Genomic DNA, 18,583 nt, shown 5'->3' with positions numbered 1-18,583 from the left:
TACATATGATTATAACGAAGTTTCATGTAATATTCATCCTTAGCTCAAAATCCTTAGGTATTTTCTATTCTATTTCATGTATAAGAAATTACTGGTCATGACTCCCTCAATCAATTTTAGGAAAGACTAAAAATCATCATCTGGGACTTCCCTGGTGGCCCAGTGGTTAAGAATCCGCATGCCAATGCAGGGGACACGGGTTCGAGCTCTGGTCCGGGAAGATCCCATATGCCGCAGAGCAACTAAGCCCATGTGCCACAACCACTGAGCCTGCACTCTAGAGCCTGTGAGCCACAACTACTGAGCCCGCATGACACAACTACCGAAGCCTGAGCATCTAGAGCCTGTACTCTCCAACAAGAGAAGCCACCACAACACGAAGCCCGTGCACCACAACTAAGAGTAGCGCCCGCTCATCACAACTAGAGAAAGCCCACGTGCAGCAATGAAGACTTAGTGCAGCCAAAAATAAATAAATAAATAAATTTTAAAAATAAAATAAAGAAGGAACCTGAAAGTCCGTTTTTCCTTTTTTAAAAAAATATTTATTTATTTATTTATTTATTTGGATGCATTGGGTCTTCGTTGCAGCACGCAATATCTTCATTGTGGCGTGGGGGCTTCTCTCTAGCTGTGGCATGTGGTCTCTAGAGTGTGACTCAGTTGTTGCAGCACACGGGTTTAGCTGCCCCGTGGCATGTGGGATCTTAGTTCCCGACCAGGGATTGAACCCATGTCCCCTGCATTGGAAGGATTCTTAACCACTGGACCACCAGGGAAGTCCCCAGTCCCTATGTTTATTTGTTTTAATTCCATGATTTCTTATGGTACATACTTACGTGGTTTAACTTTGTACACATTTTTATCCACCTAGAATTTATTTTGGTGTAATTCTGAGATATTAGTTACATCTTTTTCCAGAGAGCTACCCAGGTGTCCTTACACCATTGATTACATAGACCATCTTTTTCCCTACTGATGTGAAATGTCATCTTAATCAGATGCTAACGTACCAGAAGTACTGGTGACAATCTCTGGACCTGCTAGTCTGTCCTAATAAACTGTAAGTCTCTGCATGCACAAACACCTCATTGTTTTATTATGGTCTTACACTATGTTTTACTCTCATGTAGGATTAATAATCCCTCATTAACTTTTTCAGAAATTCCTGATTATTCTTACTTTAAAAACTTTTTTCTGGGCACTTCCCTGGTGGTGCAGTGGTTAAGAATCCTCCTGCCAGTGCAGGGGACATGGATTCAATCCCTGGTCCGGGAAGATACCACATGCCACAGAGCAACTAAGCCCGTGTGCCACAACTACTGAGCCTGCGCTCTAGAGCCTGTGTGCCACAACTACTGAAACCCGTTTGCCTAGAGCCCGTGCCCCGCAACAAGAGAAGCCACTGCAATGAGAAGGACGCGCACCTCAGCAAGGAGTAGCCCCCGCTCACAGTAACTAGAGAAAGCCCATGTGCAGCAATGAGAACCCAATGCAGCCAAAAATAAATAAATAAAATATAAATTTAAAAAAAAACTTTTTTCTGTAAGCATTCTATAATGAAAAAAAATAATGTTGGCAGATTTATAGAGATCATGTTAAACTTACAGGTAAACTGAGGGAGAATGACATCTTTGTTATGTTGAGCATTCCTGTTTAATATGGTATGCCTTTCCTTTTGTTCCACCTCATACCTCTCAACAGCATTTTCTTTGAATCAGGATCCAAATAAGGTCCACACATTGTGATTAGCTGGTGTCTCTTAAGTCTCCTTCACTCTATTGATGTGTCTTCCATTTCTTTAGGTTTTCTAAATTGTCCATTTTATCAAAGTTTTCATGAGTAATGGCAGAATATTCTTTTTTATGTCTTTTAAAAATTGTTTTAAAATACACATTACATAAAGTTGATCATCCTAATCATTTTTAAGTATCAGTCCAGTGGTACTAAGTATATTCACATTTTTGTGCCACCATCAGAGCTATCCATCTCCATAACTCTTTTCACCTTCTAAAATAGAAACTTTATACCTGTTCAACAATAACTCCCCATTTTCCCCTCTCCCTGGAAATCACCAGGATACTTTCTATCCCTATGCATTTGACTACTCTAGGTACCTCATATAAGTGAAATCATACAGTACTTGTCTTTTCATGACTGGCTTATTTCACTTAACATAATGTTCTCAAAGTTCATCCATGCTATAGCATATGTCACACTTTCCTTCCTTTTACAGCCAAACAATATTTTACTGTACGTATATACCACATTTTGCTTATCCATTCATCTGTCAATGGACACGTGGATTGCTTCCACATTTTACCTTTTGTGAATATTGCTCCTATGAACATAAGTGTACATATATCTCTTTGAGACCCTTTCAATTCTTTTGTATATATTGCCAGAAGTGAAATCGCTGGATCATAAGGTCATTCTATGCTTAATTTTTTGAGGAACCACCAGTTCCTACAGTAACCACACCATTTTACAGTCCCACCAAAAGTACACAATGGTTCCGATGTGTCTACATCCTTGCCAACACTTGTTTTCTGTTTCTTTGACAGAAGCCATCTTAATGGGTATGAGATTGTAGCTCGTATTTTTGGTTAGCATTTCCCTAATTAGTGATGTTGACTATTTTTTCATGTGTTTACTGGCCATTTGTAGATCATCTTTGGAAAAAAGTCTATTCAAATCCTTTTCCCATTTTTGAATTGTTTGGGGTATTTTTGGTATTGAATTTTAGGAGTTCTCTATGTATTCTGGATATTAACCCCCTATCAGATATATGATTTGTAAATATTTGTAAATATTTTCTCATGTTCTGTGGGTTGCCTTTTTACTCTGTGGATAGTGTCTTTTGATGCCCCAAAGTTTTAAATTTTGATGAAGTTCAATTTGTCCATTTTTTTCTTTTGTTACCTGTGCCTTTGCTATCCTATCCAAGAGTCAATGAGAAATCTAATATGATGAAGTTTTGACCTATGTTTTTTTCTAAGTGCTTTATTGTTTTAGAACTTACATTTAGGTCCTTGATCCATTTTTGCATTAAGTTTTGAATGTGGTGTTAGGTAAGAGTCCAACTTCATTCTTTTGCATGTGGATATCCAGTTTTCCTAGCACTACTAGTTGAAAAGACTTACCCTCCCTATTGAATGGTCTTGGCATCCTTGTCAAAAATCATTTGACCATATATGTTAGGGTTTATTCCTCAGCTCTCTATTCTATTCCACTGTTCTGTATGTCTCAGTTTCTGTCAATATCACCCTGTTTTGATTACTGTAGTTTTGTAGTAGGTTTTGAAAACAAAGTACGAGATCCCCAACTTTGTTCTTTTTTAAGACTGTTTTGGATATTTGGGGTCTCTTAAGATTTCATATGAATTATAGAAAGGTTTTTTTTTATTTCTGCAAAAAAATGTCTTTGGAATTTTTATAGGGATTGCACTGAATCTGTAGATCACTTGGAGAAGTACTAACATTTTAACAATATTAAATCTTCTGATCCATGAACATGTGATATGTTTAATTTATTTGTGTCATCTTTAATTTCCTTCAGCAATGTTTTGTAGTTTTATATTTATGTAGATATATCTTTCTCTATTCTTTTACTTTTTACCTTACCATATGGTTACATTTTGAGTTTCTTGTATATAGTGTATTTCTTTATCGAATTTGTAATCTCTGTGTCTTGATATATTTAATGTAATTATTAATATATTAGGGCTTAAGTCTGCTGGGTTTTGTTTGGCCCCTCTTTTTCATTTCTTTGTTTTCTTTTCTCAGCCTTTCTCTGGATTACCTGAGCATTCTTTAGAATTCCATTTTTATTTATCTATAATACTTTTGAATATATCTCTTTGTATAGATGTTCTAGTCATTGCTATAGGTATAGCATTATATATATACTATTTATTACAATCTACTGATGTCATCATTTCACTAGTTTGAATGAAGTATAGAACCTTACCTCCCTTTATGTCCCCTTGCCCTCCCTGTTTATAATTGCCAAAAATACTTTCTCAATATACAGAACCACATCAGATAGTGTTATACTTTGTTTCAAGTGTCAAACACAATTTAGAAAACTCAAGGAGAAGGAAAGCTTATTTTATCTGTCCAAATTTTTGCTTACCATATTCTTTCTTCTTTCCTGATGTTTCTAGGTTCTTTCTTTTATCATTCCCTTTCTGTTCAGAGAACTTCCTTCAACCATTCTTTTAGGGTAGGTCTTCTGGTGACAAATTCTTAGTTTTCTTTCATTTGAGAATATCTTGATTTCCACTTCATATCTTTTATTTAGGTATTCCATTCTAGGTGAGCAGTTCTTTTACCACTTTGTAAATATTGTTCCATTTCCTTTGGGCCTCCATGTTTTCTGATGAGAAACTGATACCATTGTAGTTGTTTTCCCCTGCTTTCAATTTTTTTTTCTGTGTCTTCAGTTTTCAGAAGTTTTACTATGGTGTTCCTTAGTACAGATTTCTTTTGGGTTTATCCTGTTGGGACTTTGCTCAGCTTCCTGAATCTGTAGGTTTATGTCTCTAGCCAAATTTGGGGAGTTTTCAGGCTTAACTTCTTTGAATACTTTTCCAGCCTCACTCTCTTTCTTCTCTCCTTCTGATACTCCAATAACACTGTTAAATCTTTTGGCATAGTCCCACAGGACTCTGAAGTTCTGTTCATATTCTTTTAGTCTATTTCTTCTACATTACTCAGATTGAGTAATTTCTATTGTTCTATCTTCCAGTTCACTGATTCTTTCCCCTTCTTCCTCCATTCTGCTGTTGAGCCCATTCACTGAGCTTTTCATAGCAGTTAATGTATTTTTCAGTTCTAAAATTTCTACTAGATTCTTCTTTATATCTTCTATTTCTTACTGAGACTTTCTATTTCCCCTATGAGTCTATCTATTGTTTTTTCATTTGTTTCCAACATGTTTACAATTGCTCATTGAAGCATTTTTATCATGGCTTCTTTAAAATCTTTGTCTAATAATGCTAACATATCTATCATCTTGGTGTTACCATCTACTGATTATTTGTTTAATTCAGTTTGAGATCTTCTAGTTCTTAGTATAATGAGTGATTTTCAAATGAAACCTGGAATTTTTATATTATGCTATGAAACTCTGAATCATACTTAAACCTTCTTTTTTGCTGGCATTTTTTGACACCGCTCCTACACAGGAAGGGGAGAGGCAATGCCTCATTATTTTCAGGTGGAGATAGAAGTCTAGGTTCCCCACTCAATCTCCATTAATACCTGAGTGGGGCAGCTCCTCCGTACTGCTGAGGGAAAATGGGGGCTCTGATTCCTTACTTGTTCTCTACTGATACTACAGTGGGTGTAGATGCATTACCACTAGGTGATGGTGAGTATTGATTTTACACTAGACCCTGTTTGACACACGCCAGTGGGGAGCGGAGGAGCACCTCGTTACTGCCAGATTGCGGCAGAAGCCCTGGCTCCCCATGTGGTCTCCATTAAAACCACATGTTGAGGGAATTCCTTGGCAGTCCAGTGGTTAGGACTCGGTGCTTTCACTGCCTGGGCACAGGTTCAATCCCCGGTCAGGGAACTAAGATCCCACAAGCTGCGCAGCATGGCCAAAGGGAAAATAACAAAAAACAAAAAGCACATGTTGAGAGAGGGGGGTCATTACCATAGAGCACAAAAGTCCTGGCTTCCTACTTGGTCTTCTCTGACACCACTCAAGTAGGGTGTTGAGGCATGTTATTTCAGCTTTGTGCGTGTGTAAGCCTAGGTTCCCCACTTGGCTTGGGTATGGGTGGGGCCACAGTTTTTTCTTCTGGGCATTTGACTGGAGTAGAGCAGTTTCTGTCTAAATGTTTTCTGTCATGCTAGGCTGCCCCCTTTCCTGGTCTTTTGATTAGAGAGAGCAGACTTTTGTTGTTGGTTGGTTGGTTTGATCTGTACCCATTTTTGTTTCCAGGTTGCTGGCTTCTTCAGCATACAGTTTGGGATAGATGAGGCAAAAAGAAAACCCAAGGAACTCATACTGTCTTTCCTCAAGTCTCATTTCTTTCTTCTCTCTACCTTTCAGAGTCTGTTATATAAATAATGTCCAGGGTTTATAGTTCTGAGAGGAATAGAGGAAAGTATATCTAGCCCATCTTCTTGGAGGCAGAAGTTCTGTTTAAAATTCTTCTTGATGGGCTTCCCTGGTGGCGCAGTGGTTGAGAGTCCACCTGACGATGCAGGGGACACGGGTTTGTGCCCCAGTCCGGGAAGATCCCACATGCCCCGGAGCAGCCTGACCCATGAGCCATGGCCACTGAGCCTGCGCGTCTGGAGCCTGTGCTCAGCAACGGGAGAGGCCACAACAGTGAGAGGCCCGTGTACAGCAAAAAAAAAAAAAAATTCATCTTAATTTCTAATGACTGTACTTAAGATTATAAATGTATCTCTAAGCACTACGTTAGCTATATCCCACAGTTTTGGTATTTGGTGTTTTACTGTTGACTTGATTCTAACTGCTTTGCAGTTTTTATTATGATTTCTTCTTTGTCTCATGAATTATTCATAATAATTTTTGCTATATTTTTGTTATTTCTTATTTTTTTGACTGTTGTATTTTGGTCAGAAAGCTTTGTCTGTATGCTATTGATTCTTTGGTATATGGCAGGACTTGCTTTGTGGCCTGGTAAGTGGCCAGCTTTTATTATACAAATGTTCCTTGTATGTTTTAAGAAAATACATATTATTTAATGATCAACATAACTCTATGATTACTAATTCTTAGAGAAATTTTTTTTGTCTACCCAGCACCTAGACAGATATGATGGTGAGTGAACTTCTTTTCTAGTCCAATCTTTTTGAGAGTCTCGGCTTACGACGAGGTAGGTGGTCTCACTCTCAACTTCCCATCTACAGCAGCCCAAGTCTCTGTCTCTGCAAGAGCATTAAAATCCAAGCCCCTGGGTTTTAGAATACTGCCCTCTCCCCCCACACCACCACACACCAACGGCAGCTGTTCAAGAGTTCCAGGTTTCAGTTTCAGTTTTGTTTCTGGAACAAAGGAACTACCATTTCTTTCTCACGAGTTCAGTGACATGCTTAAAATAAGGGTCCAGTATTGCCTTTCCTATCCAGCATGCTAGGGAAGAAGGCAATTGAGATACAACTCTTACTTGGGGTGACAGAGAAGCACAGAGGAAAGAAGAAAGAAGTAGAAGAGAGTGGGTGGGATAAAAGAGGGCAGGTCAAATGGATGCCTCCGTGGTTGACTGATTCCCACCTATGCCAGAGCTAGGAATCACTGCTCTTGAACAGTGTTTCCCAGTAATCACCTGAGACATTTTTTTCCCAAGGTACAGCTACCTAGGCTCTTCCCATGGCAATTGTGAATTTAGTGGTATGGGGTGGGATCCTGAAGATTACTTTCTCCCAGATTACTTTCTCTCAGGTGACTGTTATGGAAAGAAAGGTCTGGAAAGCATTGCTCTAGAATACTGTATAGATTCTCAGGTCCACCTCTCCGGGTTTGGGATCTTGGAATCTGTGGGTTTTCGCAGGCACCTTAGGAGATGTGCCACTAAAAAATAACAAAAACAAAAAATAACAAGTATGGGTCATCAATCGGATCAAGATTGCAGAGGAATAGGATGGGGAGCTCACCTTCTGCCACAAATACATCAAAAATACATCTACATGTGGAATGATTCTCACAGAACATCTACTGAATGCTGGCAGAAGACCTCAGACTTCCAAAAGGGCAAGAAAATCTCCACATAACTTGGAGAACAAAAGAAAAGAGAAAAAAAAGAGAGAAAGGAATCAGGATGGGACCTGTGCTCCCAGGAGGGAGCTGTGAAAGAGGGAAAGTTTCCACACATTGGGAAGTCACCTCACTGGTGGGGAGATCAGCCAGAACAGAGGGGGAGCTTTAGAGCCTCAGAGGAGAGTGCAGCAACCGATTTGCAGAGGACAAAGCAGAGAGAACCCTGCACAGATGGTTGGTGTCACCACCCGGCACTCGCCAGCCTGATACGCTTGTCCACTGAGGCGAGCAGGGGCTGGGTGCTGAGGCTCAGGCTTTGGAGGTCAGACCAGGGGAGAGGACTGGGGTTGGCTGCGTGCAGACAGCCTGAGGGGGCAAGGGTGTGGTGTCCCTCAATCAAGGGAGTACAGGAAGAAGCCTGAGCCCACGAGAGAGGCAAGACGCCATTGTTGGGGGTGCGAGAGGAGAGAGGCGGGACCTCCATAGGAGTTTCTTTCTCCACGCACACTCTCAGGTGGCAAGGCACTGCTCACCTGAGCTCCAGGGGCAGGTACGAGCTGCCACTGCCATCTCGGACGCCAGAGGTGGGCGCAGACTGCTGCCACTACCAAGGGTCCCGCAACTGGGCATCAACCACTGCCCCAACCGCTGCCTTCCTGGGAGTGTGCTCAGGCTGTGCACCCGCACACCCACCATCAAGGGGATAACGGCACAAACTGTGGAAAGAGACAGCAAGCGTCCAAACCAAAAACAGCCCTCACGCCAAAAATATATTTAACCCACGCAAGCTATGCAGGGACATTCCCACATATAAATAGCCCTCCAAGACGAGAGTAGATAACCATTTCTCCTAAACTCACAGAGTAAGAGAAATATAAGCAAAAATGAAGAAGCAATGAAATTGCTTCTTTGACTCCCAGTTAAAAGACCAAGAGAATTCCCCAGAAGGAACAAACAAGGAAACAGACCTCTTCAGTCTAAGACAGCAAGTTCAAAAAGGTAATGAAAATACTGAAAGTATTAAGAAAGGCTATTGGCAGATATGCAGATTACGGTAAAAAGGAACTAGAAACTACGAGGAGGAGCCAAGAAAAATTAGAAAATTCATCTGCCAAGACAAAAGCTGAGCTAAAGGCAATGAATAGCAGAATGAATAATGCAGAAGAAAGAATAAGGAATCTGGAAGATAGAATAATGGAAATTACCCAATCAAAACAGCAGAGAGAAAACCAAGTGAAAAAGAAAAGAAAGCAATATAAGAGACCTATGGGATAATATAAAGAATGCCTATCTATGCATAATAGGTATTCCAGAAGGAGAAGAAAGAGAAAAGGGTATTGAAAATGTATTTGAAGAAATTATGGCTGAAAAAATCCCAAATCTAAAGAAGGAAACAGATATCTAGATGCAAGAAGCACAGAGGGTCCAAAACAAGATGAACCCAAACCGACCTACACCAAGACATATTCTAATAAAAATGGCAAAAGTTAAAGATAAAAAGAGCATTCTAAAGGCAGCAAGAGAAAAACAAATAGTGAATTACAAGGGAACTCCCATAAGGCTATCAGCTGATTTCTCTACAGAAACGCTGCAGGTCAGAAGAGAGTGGCAAAATATATTCAAAGTTTTGAAAGGGAAAAATCTGCAACCTAAAATACTCTACCCAGCAAGATTATCATTCAGAATAGGAGGGGAAATAATTTCTCAGACAAGCAAAAACTAAAAGAATACAGCAATACTAAACCTATCCTAAAAGAAATATTGAAAGGTCTTCTCTAAATAGAAAAGAAACAAGAAGATATAAGAAGGAGGAAATCACAGTTTACAGTTGGAAAGTAAATCACTTAAAATAGTCAGTCTACAGATCAAAAAAAAAATTTATTTGTGAAAGTGATGATAAACACAAGGAACAGAAAAAGGATAAACATGAAGATGTAAAAAAGGACATCAAAATCCTAAAACGTGGGAAAGGAGGGTAAGAAAATGTAGATTCTTTTTTTTAGAATGTGTTTGAACCTATATGACTATCAGTCTAAAGCAAGCAGATACAGGAAGAGGTTACGATACTTGAAAAGCAGGGCAACCACAAATCAAAAATATACAATAGATTACTAAACCCAAAAAGAAGAGAACACACGCATAAAATAAAAGGAAATCATCAAACCACAAAAAGAAAAACTAAAAGAAAAAGAAAGGAACAAAAAAGAAACATAGAATCAACTGGACAACAAGGTTTAAAATGGCAATAAAGGACTCCCCTGGTGGCACAGTGGTTAAGAATCCGCATGCCAATGCAGGGGACACGGGTTCAAGCCCTGGTCCAGGAAGATCCCACATGCCGCGGAGCAACTAAGCCCATGCGCCACAACAGCTGAGCCTGCGTTCTAGAGTCTTTAAGCCACAACTACTGAGCCGACATGCCACCACTACTGAAGTCTGCACGCCTAGAGCCTGTGCTCTGCAACAAGAGAAGGCACCGCAATGAGAAGCCTGCGCACTGCAACAAAGAGTAGCCCCCACTCGCCGCAACTAGAGAAAGCCTGTGCCCAGCAACGAAGACCCAACGCAGTCAAAAATAAATGAATAAATTTATTTTTTTTAAATGGCAATAAATACATATGTATCAATAATTACCTTAAATGTCAATGGACTGAATGCTCCAATCAAAAGACAAAGAGTGGCAGTCTGGATTAAAAAAACAAGAGCCTACAATATGCTGCCTACAAGAGACACACCTTAGGGCAAAGGACACACACAGATTGAAAGTGAGGGGATGGAAAAAGATGTTTCATGCAAACAGAAATGACAAGAAAGCAGGAGCTGAAATATTCATATCAGACAAAATAGATTTTAAAATAAAGGCCATAAAGAAAGATAAAGAAGGACATTATATAATGGTAAAAGGATGAATAAAAGAAGAGGATTTTACACTTGTCAACATATATGCACCTAATCCATTCACGATAAAAACTCTTACCAAAGTAGGTATACAGGGAATATATCTCAACATAATAAAAGCCATTATGACAAACCCACAGCCAATATAATACTCAATGGTGAAAAGCTGAAAGACTTCCCATTAAAATTTGGAACAAGACAAGAATGCCCACTCTTACTACTTCCATTCAACATAGTATTGGAAGTCCTAGCCACAGCAATCAGACAAGAGAAAGGAATAAAAGGTATCCAAGTTGGAAGGGAAGCGGTAAAACTGTTCCTATATGCAGATGACATGATACTATATATAGAAAACCCTAAGGACTCCATGCAAAAACTACTAGGTCTAATAAATTCAGCAAAGCAGCAAGATACAAGATCAACATTCAGAAATCGGCTGCATTTCTTTACACTAACAATGAAATATCAGAAAGGGAATGTAAAAGAACAATACCTTTGGGAATTCCCTGGTGGTCCAGTGGTTAGGACTCCATGCTCTCACTACAGAGGGCCTGGTTTCCATCCATCCATGGTTGGGGAACTAAAATCCCACAAGCCACTTGGTGCAGCCAAAAAAGAAAAAAAAAAAAAAAAAACTTTTTAAAATCGCACCAAAAAAAATAAAATACCTAGGAATAAACTGACCAAAGAGGTGAAAGACTTATATGCTGAGAACTATAAAACATTAATAGAGGAAATTAAAGATGATTCAAAGAAACAGATATCCCATGCTCTTGGACTGGAAGAATTAATAGTTAAAATGGCAATATTACCCAAAGCAATCTACAGATTTAATGCAATCCCTATCAAATTACCCATGACATTTTTCACAGAACTAGAACAAATGATCCAAAAATTTATATGGAACCATAAAAGACCCAGAATTGCCAAAGCAATCCTAAGGAAAAAAACAAAGTAGGAGGCAAAACTCTATCAGACTTCAGACAATACTACAAAGCTACAGTAACCAAAACAGCATGGTATTGGTACAAAAACAGACATACACATCAATGCAACAGAATAGAGAGCCCAGAAATAAACCCACACACCTATGGTCAATTAATCTTCAACAAAGGAGGCAAGAATATACAATGGGAAAAAGACAGTCTCTTCAGCAAGTCATGCTGGGAAAGTTAAGACAGCTGCATGTAAATCAATGAAGTTATAACACATACTCACAGCAGCACAAAAATAAATTCAAAACACCTTAAAGATTTAAACATAAGACAAGACACCATAAAACTCCTATAAAAAAGCATAGGCAAAACATTCTCTGCCATAAATTGTACCAATGTTTTCTTTGGTCAGTCTTCCAAGGGAATAGAAATAAGAACAAAAATAAAGAAATGGGACCTAATCACCCTTACAAGTTTTTGCATAGCAAAGGAAACCATTAAAAAAAAAAAGAGAGACTTCCCTGGTGGTCCAGTGGTTAAGAATCCACCTTCCAATGCAGGGGATATCGGTTCAATCCCTGGTTGGGGAACTAAGATCCCACATGCTGGGGGACAACTAAGCCCATGTGTCGCAACTACTGAGCACATGAGCCACAATTAGAGAGAAGCCCGTGCACCACAACGAAAGAGCCTACATGCTGCAACGGAGATCCTGTGTACCGTAACTAAGACCTGACACAGCCAAAAAATAAATAAATAAAGATTGGGACTTCTCTGGTGGCACAGTGGTTAAGAATCCACCTGCCAATGCAGGGGATAAGGGTTCAAGCCCTGGTCTGGGAAGATCCCACATGCCGCGGAGCAACCAAGCCTGTGCGCCACAACTACTGCGCCTGCGCTCTAGAGCCCATGAGCCAGAACTACTGAGCCCATGCGCCTAGAGCCCATACTCTGCAACAAGAGAAGCCACAGCAATGAGAAGCCTGCGCACCACAACAAAGAGTAGCCCCCGCTCACCACAACTAGAGAAAGCCCGTGTGCAGCAACAAAGGCCCAACACAGCCAAAAATAAATAAATAAATATATTTTTTTAAAAATTTAAATAAATAAATAAATATTAAGAAAAGAAAAAGGAAAAAAAAAGAAAAGACAACATACAGAATGAGAGAAAAGATTTGCAAATGATGCAACCAACAAGGGCTTAATCTCCAAAATATAGAAACAGCTCGTACAACTGAACAACAAAAAAACAAACAACGCAATAGAAAAATGGGCAGAAGACCTTAATAAACATTTCTCCAAAGACATACAGATGGTCAGTAGGCACATGAAAAGATGCTCGACACCACTAATTATTAGAGAAATACAAATCAAAACTACAATGAGGTACCACCACACACCAGTCAAAATGGCCATCGTCAAAAGTCTACAAATAACAAATACTGGAGAGGGTGTGAAGAAAAGGGAACCCTCCCAAACTGTTGGTGGGAATGTAACTTGGTGCAGCCACTATGGAAAACAGTATGGAGATTCCTCATAAAACTAAAAATAGAACTACCATATGATCCAGCAATCCCACTCCTGGGCATATACCCAGACAAAACTATAATTCAAAAAGATACATGAACCCCTATGTTAATAGCAGCACTATTCACAATAGCCAAGACATGGAAACAAACTAAATGTCCATCAACAGATGAATGGATAAAGAAGATGTGGTACATATATACAATGGAATACTTCTCAGACATAAAGAAGAATGAAATAATGCCATTTGCAGCAACATGGATGTAACCAGAGATTATCATACTAAGTAAAGTAAGTCAGAAAGAGAAAGACAAATACCATATGATATCACTTATATGTAGAATCTAAAATATGGCAGAAAAAAAAGTGGATATATGTGTATGTATAACTGACTCACTTTGCTGTACAGCAGAAACTAACACAAAATTGTAAACCAACCATACTCCAATAAAATAATTTTTTTAATTAAAAAAAAGTCCTCATAAGTCAAATTACAGTATATCTTAATGTGAACATTCAAAATGACAATTCTAATTTAAACATATCTCGAGGTTACTAATGTTAATAATAAAAAGACAAAACAAAACAAAAATAAATAAATTAAATATGGCACAAATGAACCTATCTACAAAACAGAAACAGATTCACAGATACAGAGAACAGACTTGTGCTTGCCAAGGTGGAGGGGTGAGGGAGAGGGATGGACTGGGAGTTTAGGGTTAGTAGGTGCAAATTATCAGATTTAAAAATGGATAAACAACAAGGTTCTACTGTATAGCACAAGGAACTATATCCAATCCCCTGGGATAAACCGTAATGGAAAAGAATATTAAAAAAGAATGTATGTATGTGTATAACTGAGCCACTTTGCTGTACAGCAGAAATTAGCACAACACTGTAAATCAACTATACTTCAATAAAAAATAAATTAAATAAATAAATTTTTAAAAACCACACTACCAAAAAATAAAAAAGAGTATGGGTTAAAACAAACAAAAAAGACTTAGCCTAGAATACAGGTTTAGGAACAAAGTATTTCAGAGATAATATTATGTAGTTAGAAACTGTAAAAGTGTGAATACAGAAACTATCCATCTATTTATCCATTCATTCATTCAACAAACGTTTTTTGAGCCCCTTTCTATCCCAGATATTTCTAAGCACTAGAAATTCTGAAATAAATAAATAAATAAATAAATACAGCCCTGATTTCAAAAAGTGTCTCCTCTAACAAGGGAGGCAAATTAATAATTGCTATACAGTTTGGTGAATACACAGAAGTACAGATAAGGCTGCCAGGTAAAATACAAGATGCCAAATTAAATTTGAATTTCAGATAAACAACAAATAATTTTTTTAGTGTAAGTATGTCCCAAATTTTGTTTTTTGGGGTTTTTTGTTTGTTTGTTTTGTTTTTTTCCCCTAAATCTGGCAACCTGAAATATAGGAATACAAAGGAAAAGCTCACAAATCAGCTTAGGAGACGAAGGCTGCAAATTTCAGTTATATGTCTATTCATTTACGCCCATGGATTGAATTGAGCATTATCTACATTCTTACTTGTTTGACTGTTAATAAGAATTGATTAGTTACTAAAAAGTTATTAAATAATATTTTTTAGGGAAATTAAAATGAGTTGTACACATGAATAGATCAAATTATCTATATATGATTGGTCTTGTTTCAAACTGGGGGCTGTTTTTTTCATAAAAGAGCATGTTTGCTTCCATGTTATTGCTTATTGTTCTTCAAAATTGTATAAATATTCTTTTTTTTGATCATATGTATGTTTTACTATCAGCTTCTGGAAAGAATAAAGTCAATTTGGAAAATAAAAAAAAATTTTTTTTTAAAGTTCAGTTATGTGTCAAAAGGTCTTCAATACAAACTGATTAAAATTAGTAGGTCATGGTGACAGCTGCCAGAACCAGGTGGGACTCAAAGTATACTGTGTTATTCCCAGATTAAAAAGGTAAGGTGTGTTCATCTGTCCCTACAACAGCTACTAAATATCTCAGAATATCCTGATCACTCATGTAATTAACATATTTAGAATCCCAAGGACTTACAGAACACAGGTTTGTGGGCGAGGTCATGTAAAGTGACTCCTCCTTCAGGATTGAACTCAAAACTGCAAGTGAAGTTGTATTTTGCAGTTCCTTCTGGAGAAACAACAATTTTTGCAGAGTCTCCCAGAACCACCTGATTGAATTCTGCACGGATAAAGGTCACTGGAGTATCTCCTTTAAAACCTTTCTGTTGACAGAAAAATACTTTACAATTATATTCAAATAGAGAATTTTCCTAACATATCTAGCAACCCAATTTGACTTTATATAGCATTTTGCACGTTTTCCTAACAAGCTATGTTATAAATACAAACGGGGGAAGTAGAAAGTCATTAAACAAATCTAGTTGTAGCTAAATGCAACATTCTATTTAAAGGCCGTTAAGTTGGAAGCTTTGAAAAATAACAGTAATTGTGTTTATATGATTATATAATTGTGGAAGATTTGAAAAAGTAAGGAAAGCACATAGGAAAACAAATTACCTGTAATAATATATTTTCTAGTGTTTTGCTGTGTGTGTGTGTGTATATATATATATATATGCACACACATTTATATATACAATTTTATATATACCCTTTAAAAGAAAGTAGAGGTCATTTATTACATCCTGTTTTGGAATAAGCTTTTTGACTTCATAGCACTGAATGAATTTTTTTTTTTTTTTTTGCGGTACGTGGGCCTCTCACTGTTGTGGCCTCTCCCGTTGCGGAGCACAGGCTCCGGACGCGCAGGCTCAGCGGCCATGGCTCACAGGCCCAGCCGCTCCGCGGCATGTGGGATCTTCCCAGACCAGGGCACGAACCCGTGTCCCCTGCATCGGCAGGCGGACTCTCAACCACTGCGCCACCAGGGAAGCCCCTGAATGAATATTTTGACGTTTCATTAGTCTTGTAAATTTTAATAGTTATATCATATTGTAGTTTTATTATTTAAATTCATCAAATGAAATTAATCACAAGAGAAGTTCTGGAGGAATTCAGATCCTTTTCAGGAGAAAGGAACTGCTGTCTAGGAAAATGAAAACCAGTAGTTTCACCCCCATTAAATTTAGTATTCAAATTGCCAGGTATTTTACACATTAATATGACTTGCTGATTATAGACTAACAATAAGGAAAACTGAGAAGGAAGTGCCATTGCTATGTAAAGCCAGGAGGTTTGGTGGTACAGAATAATGCAGAACTCCATGCCTCCTGCTAATGTTCCCAACACATCTTCCCCAAGCCACAACTGGATGACTGACAGGGAGACCTGAGCCCAAAGACAAAAGTACATTCAAGGAGAATGAATAAACTAAGGACTTCCAGGATTCCCAAAAATAACTTTACCAAGTCATATCCATCTGTCACAGTGATCTGCACGGGTCTGCCTGTTGATGACACCTGCTCCATATCAGCACCTGGGCAAAGTCTCTCTGGTCTTCTTTGATCTCTGTGAACATAATGAACGAACCTGTCCCCTTATATACCGTAGTTGCACAAGTATCCACATTACATCATAACCAATACCAGGGGAGAACCTAGAGAAATGCCCTAGTCCAGCACTGTTTTGTGCACTTTCCAACCTTTGTTGCCAGATAGGCAGTGCCTTAGGGACCTGGTCACAAGGATGATTCTGCTGGTTAGTGCTAAAAAGATTCTTATACATGTAACTAACCCAAAGCACAAATTATCACAAGGCAAAGAGGGTAGGAATGCCATCACCCCACCTCCCATCCCCCACCTCCTTCAAAGTGTTTTTTGGTAGCTTTTCTTTGTGATGTGCAAAACTCCCCTCAAGCGTTACTTAACCTCTCAGTTTTAGAAAAATATATTTTGATAACAAGAAAGAGGCAGCCCCACAGAATGTTAGTCCACTGGAAAAAGTCCTGATGTATGTCTCATTTAATCAAAGGTATTTTCAAATTATTTTACAACACTAAGGATACAACTTCAAAAATAAATTGGATATATGTTAAGGAAAAAAAAAAAGGTCATGTTTTCTGACTCAATTCAAAGTGGAACTTAATGCAATTCAAATATTTACATCGGATATACTATGCTAAGTGTGTCTAGGACTGGTGGTAGAAAAAAGAAAGAGATATCTTGCTGTCTCCAAGCTTTATAAGTATTCTGTATCTTTCTAGCGACTCCCTCATTTTCCCTGTTACCTACAAGTCCCAGATCACTTGTTCAACGTTATGTCTCCAGGCTCATTCAGGGCCTAAGTGGCCCTGACAACTTTCTTATCAAGTTTACATTTGAAATGATCTTTTACATCAGTCTCCTTTCCTTTTCAATAGTAGCATGTGAATTACGCCTTCACTAGCCTGACCCTGGACAAATGCTTAACTTCTCTGAGCCTCAGTCTCACCTTCCATAAAACAGATAACATAACTTCTGACCTGTTTCACATTTGTTGCGAATATCCACTAAAACAGTAAAACTGCTTGACCTATGAAGCACCGCACAAATGGTGTTATTAATAAGCACTACGTTTCTTGAATGCTTAATTACTTCTTTAGAGACAAGTAATCTATCATACATTTCTGCAGTCCCTGAGTGCCTGGCACCATGCCTTGCCCGCAAGAGGCATTAGCAGCATATCTGTTGAACAATGAGTGCAAGAAATCTGGCTAGTTAAAAGTTATGGTCAAGGCAGTTAAGTGGGGGCTCCTGTTGCCGCTGACAAGGCACGCATTTCTTGTCACCTGCTCAGAAGGGGAAAAGTCAGATTAGAAAATGCTTAGATGCACAACACTGTAAATCAACTATACTCCAATAAAATTTTTTTAATTTAAAAAATTAGAAAAACAAAAAATAGCTTAAACAAACAAACCCCAAAAAACAAAAAGAAAGAAATCGTTTAGGTGAAGGAGATGATGTGACTGGGAGTGGTCTGGGGACAGGAGCGCTGGCTGCGCTTACTGGAGGGGAATCTCGGCGCAACGTGGGAAGTGGGGTCTCAGTCTGGCTTATGGGTGGGAGGCCTGGGCTTGGCGAGAGCGTCCGCGCCCAGCGGGGTCGGTGGCGTTCAAGTACGGGAGTACAGTAGTGCAGGGATGCGGCGTGTGCGTTTCAGCCTGGCCGAAGCTTAGGGAGAAGAAACTGAGGTAACACGGTGTGGCCGCAGGGCCGGGGTGGGGAGGCCGGGAAGAGACAGTTTTCTAAGGAGTAAGAGCAGACTTACCTGACTTAGCCGCAGAGGTGTGTTTTCTTTTGCAACTATAGCAACCAATTACATCTCGCGAGAAATTTGTCTCCACAATCACCGCAAGTTTAACCCAAGACTCGCGATAACATTGTCCGGGAGGGAAAGGGGGACGGGGCGCAAGGTGAGTTTCTGCGCCTGAGTTCCGGAAACCGTGCTCCTCAGCGACAGCCTCTGTATTTGCGGTCACTTGTGTTTTCGCCGATGCCACTTTCCCTTG

The 18,583-nt window shown here is 38.9% G+C and overlaps 1 protein-coding gene across 1 annotated transcript in view; it reads right to left on the bottom strand.

Moving 5' to 3' along the window:
- The window catches only part of CFAP70 (cilia and flagella associated protein 70), an 86,686-nt gene extending 68,311 nt beyond the window's left edge, over positions 1-18,375 (bottom strand). The window contains exons 1-3 of the mRNA XM_024740916.1: positions 18,343-18,375; positions 16,503-16,605; positions 15,173-15,359 (exon numbers count right to left, since the gene is read on the bottom strand). Of these exons, the coding sequence (XP_024596684.1) occupies positions 15,173-15,359; positions 16,503-16,565 (250 nt within the window). The 5' untranslated portion in view covers positions 16,566-16,605; positions 18,343-18,375. The remainder of the gene's footprint in view (positions 1-15,172; positions 15,360-16,502; positions 16,606-18,342) is intronic.
- Between the last annotated feature and the right edge of the window lie 208 nt (positions 18,376-18,583).

The sequence above is a fragment of the Neophocaena asiaeorientalis genome, unplaced genomic scaffold (assembly GCF_003031525.2).
Source record: "Neophocaena asiaeorientalis asiaeorientalis breed wild unplaced genomic scaffold, Neophocaena_asiaeorientalis_V1.1 scaffold484, whole genome shotgun sequence".
NCBI lineage: Eukaryota > Metazoa > Chordata > Mammalia > Artiodactyla > Phocoenidae > Neophocaena > Neophocaena asiaeorientalis.
This window is presented reverse-complemented; position numbering and strand designations above follow the sequence as displayed.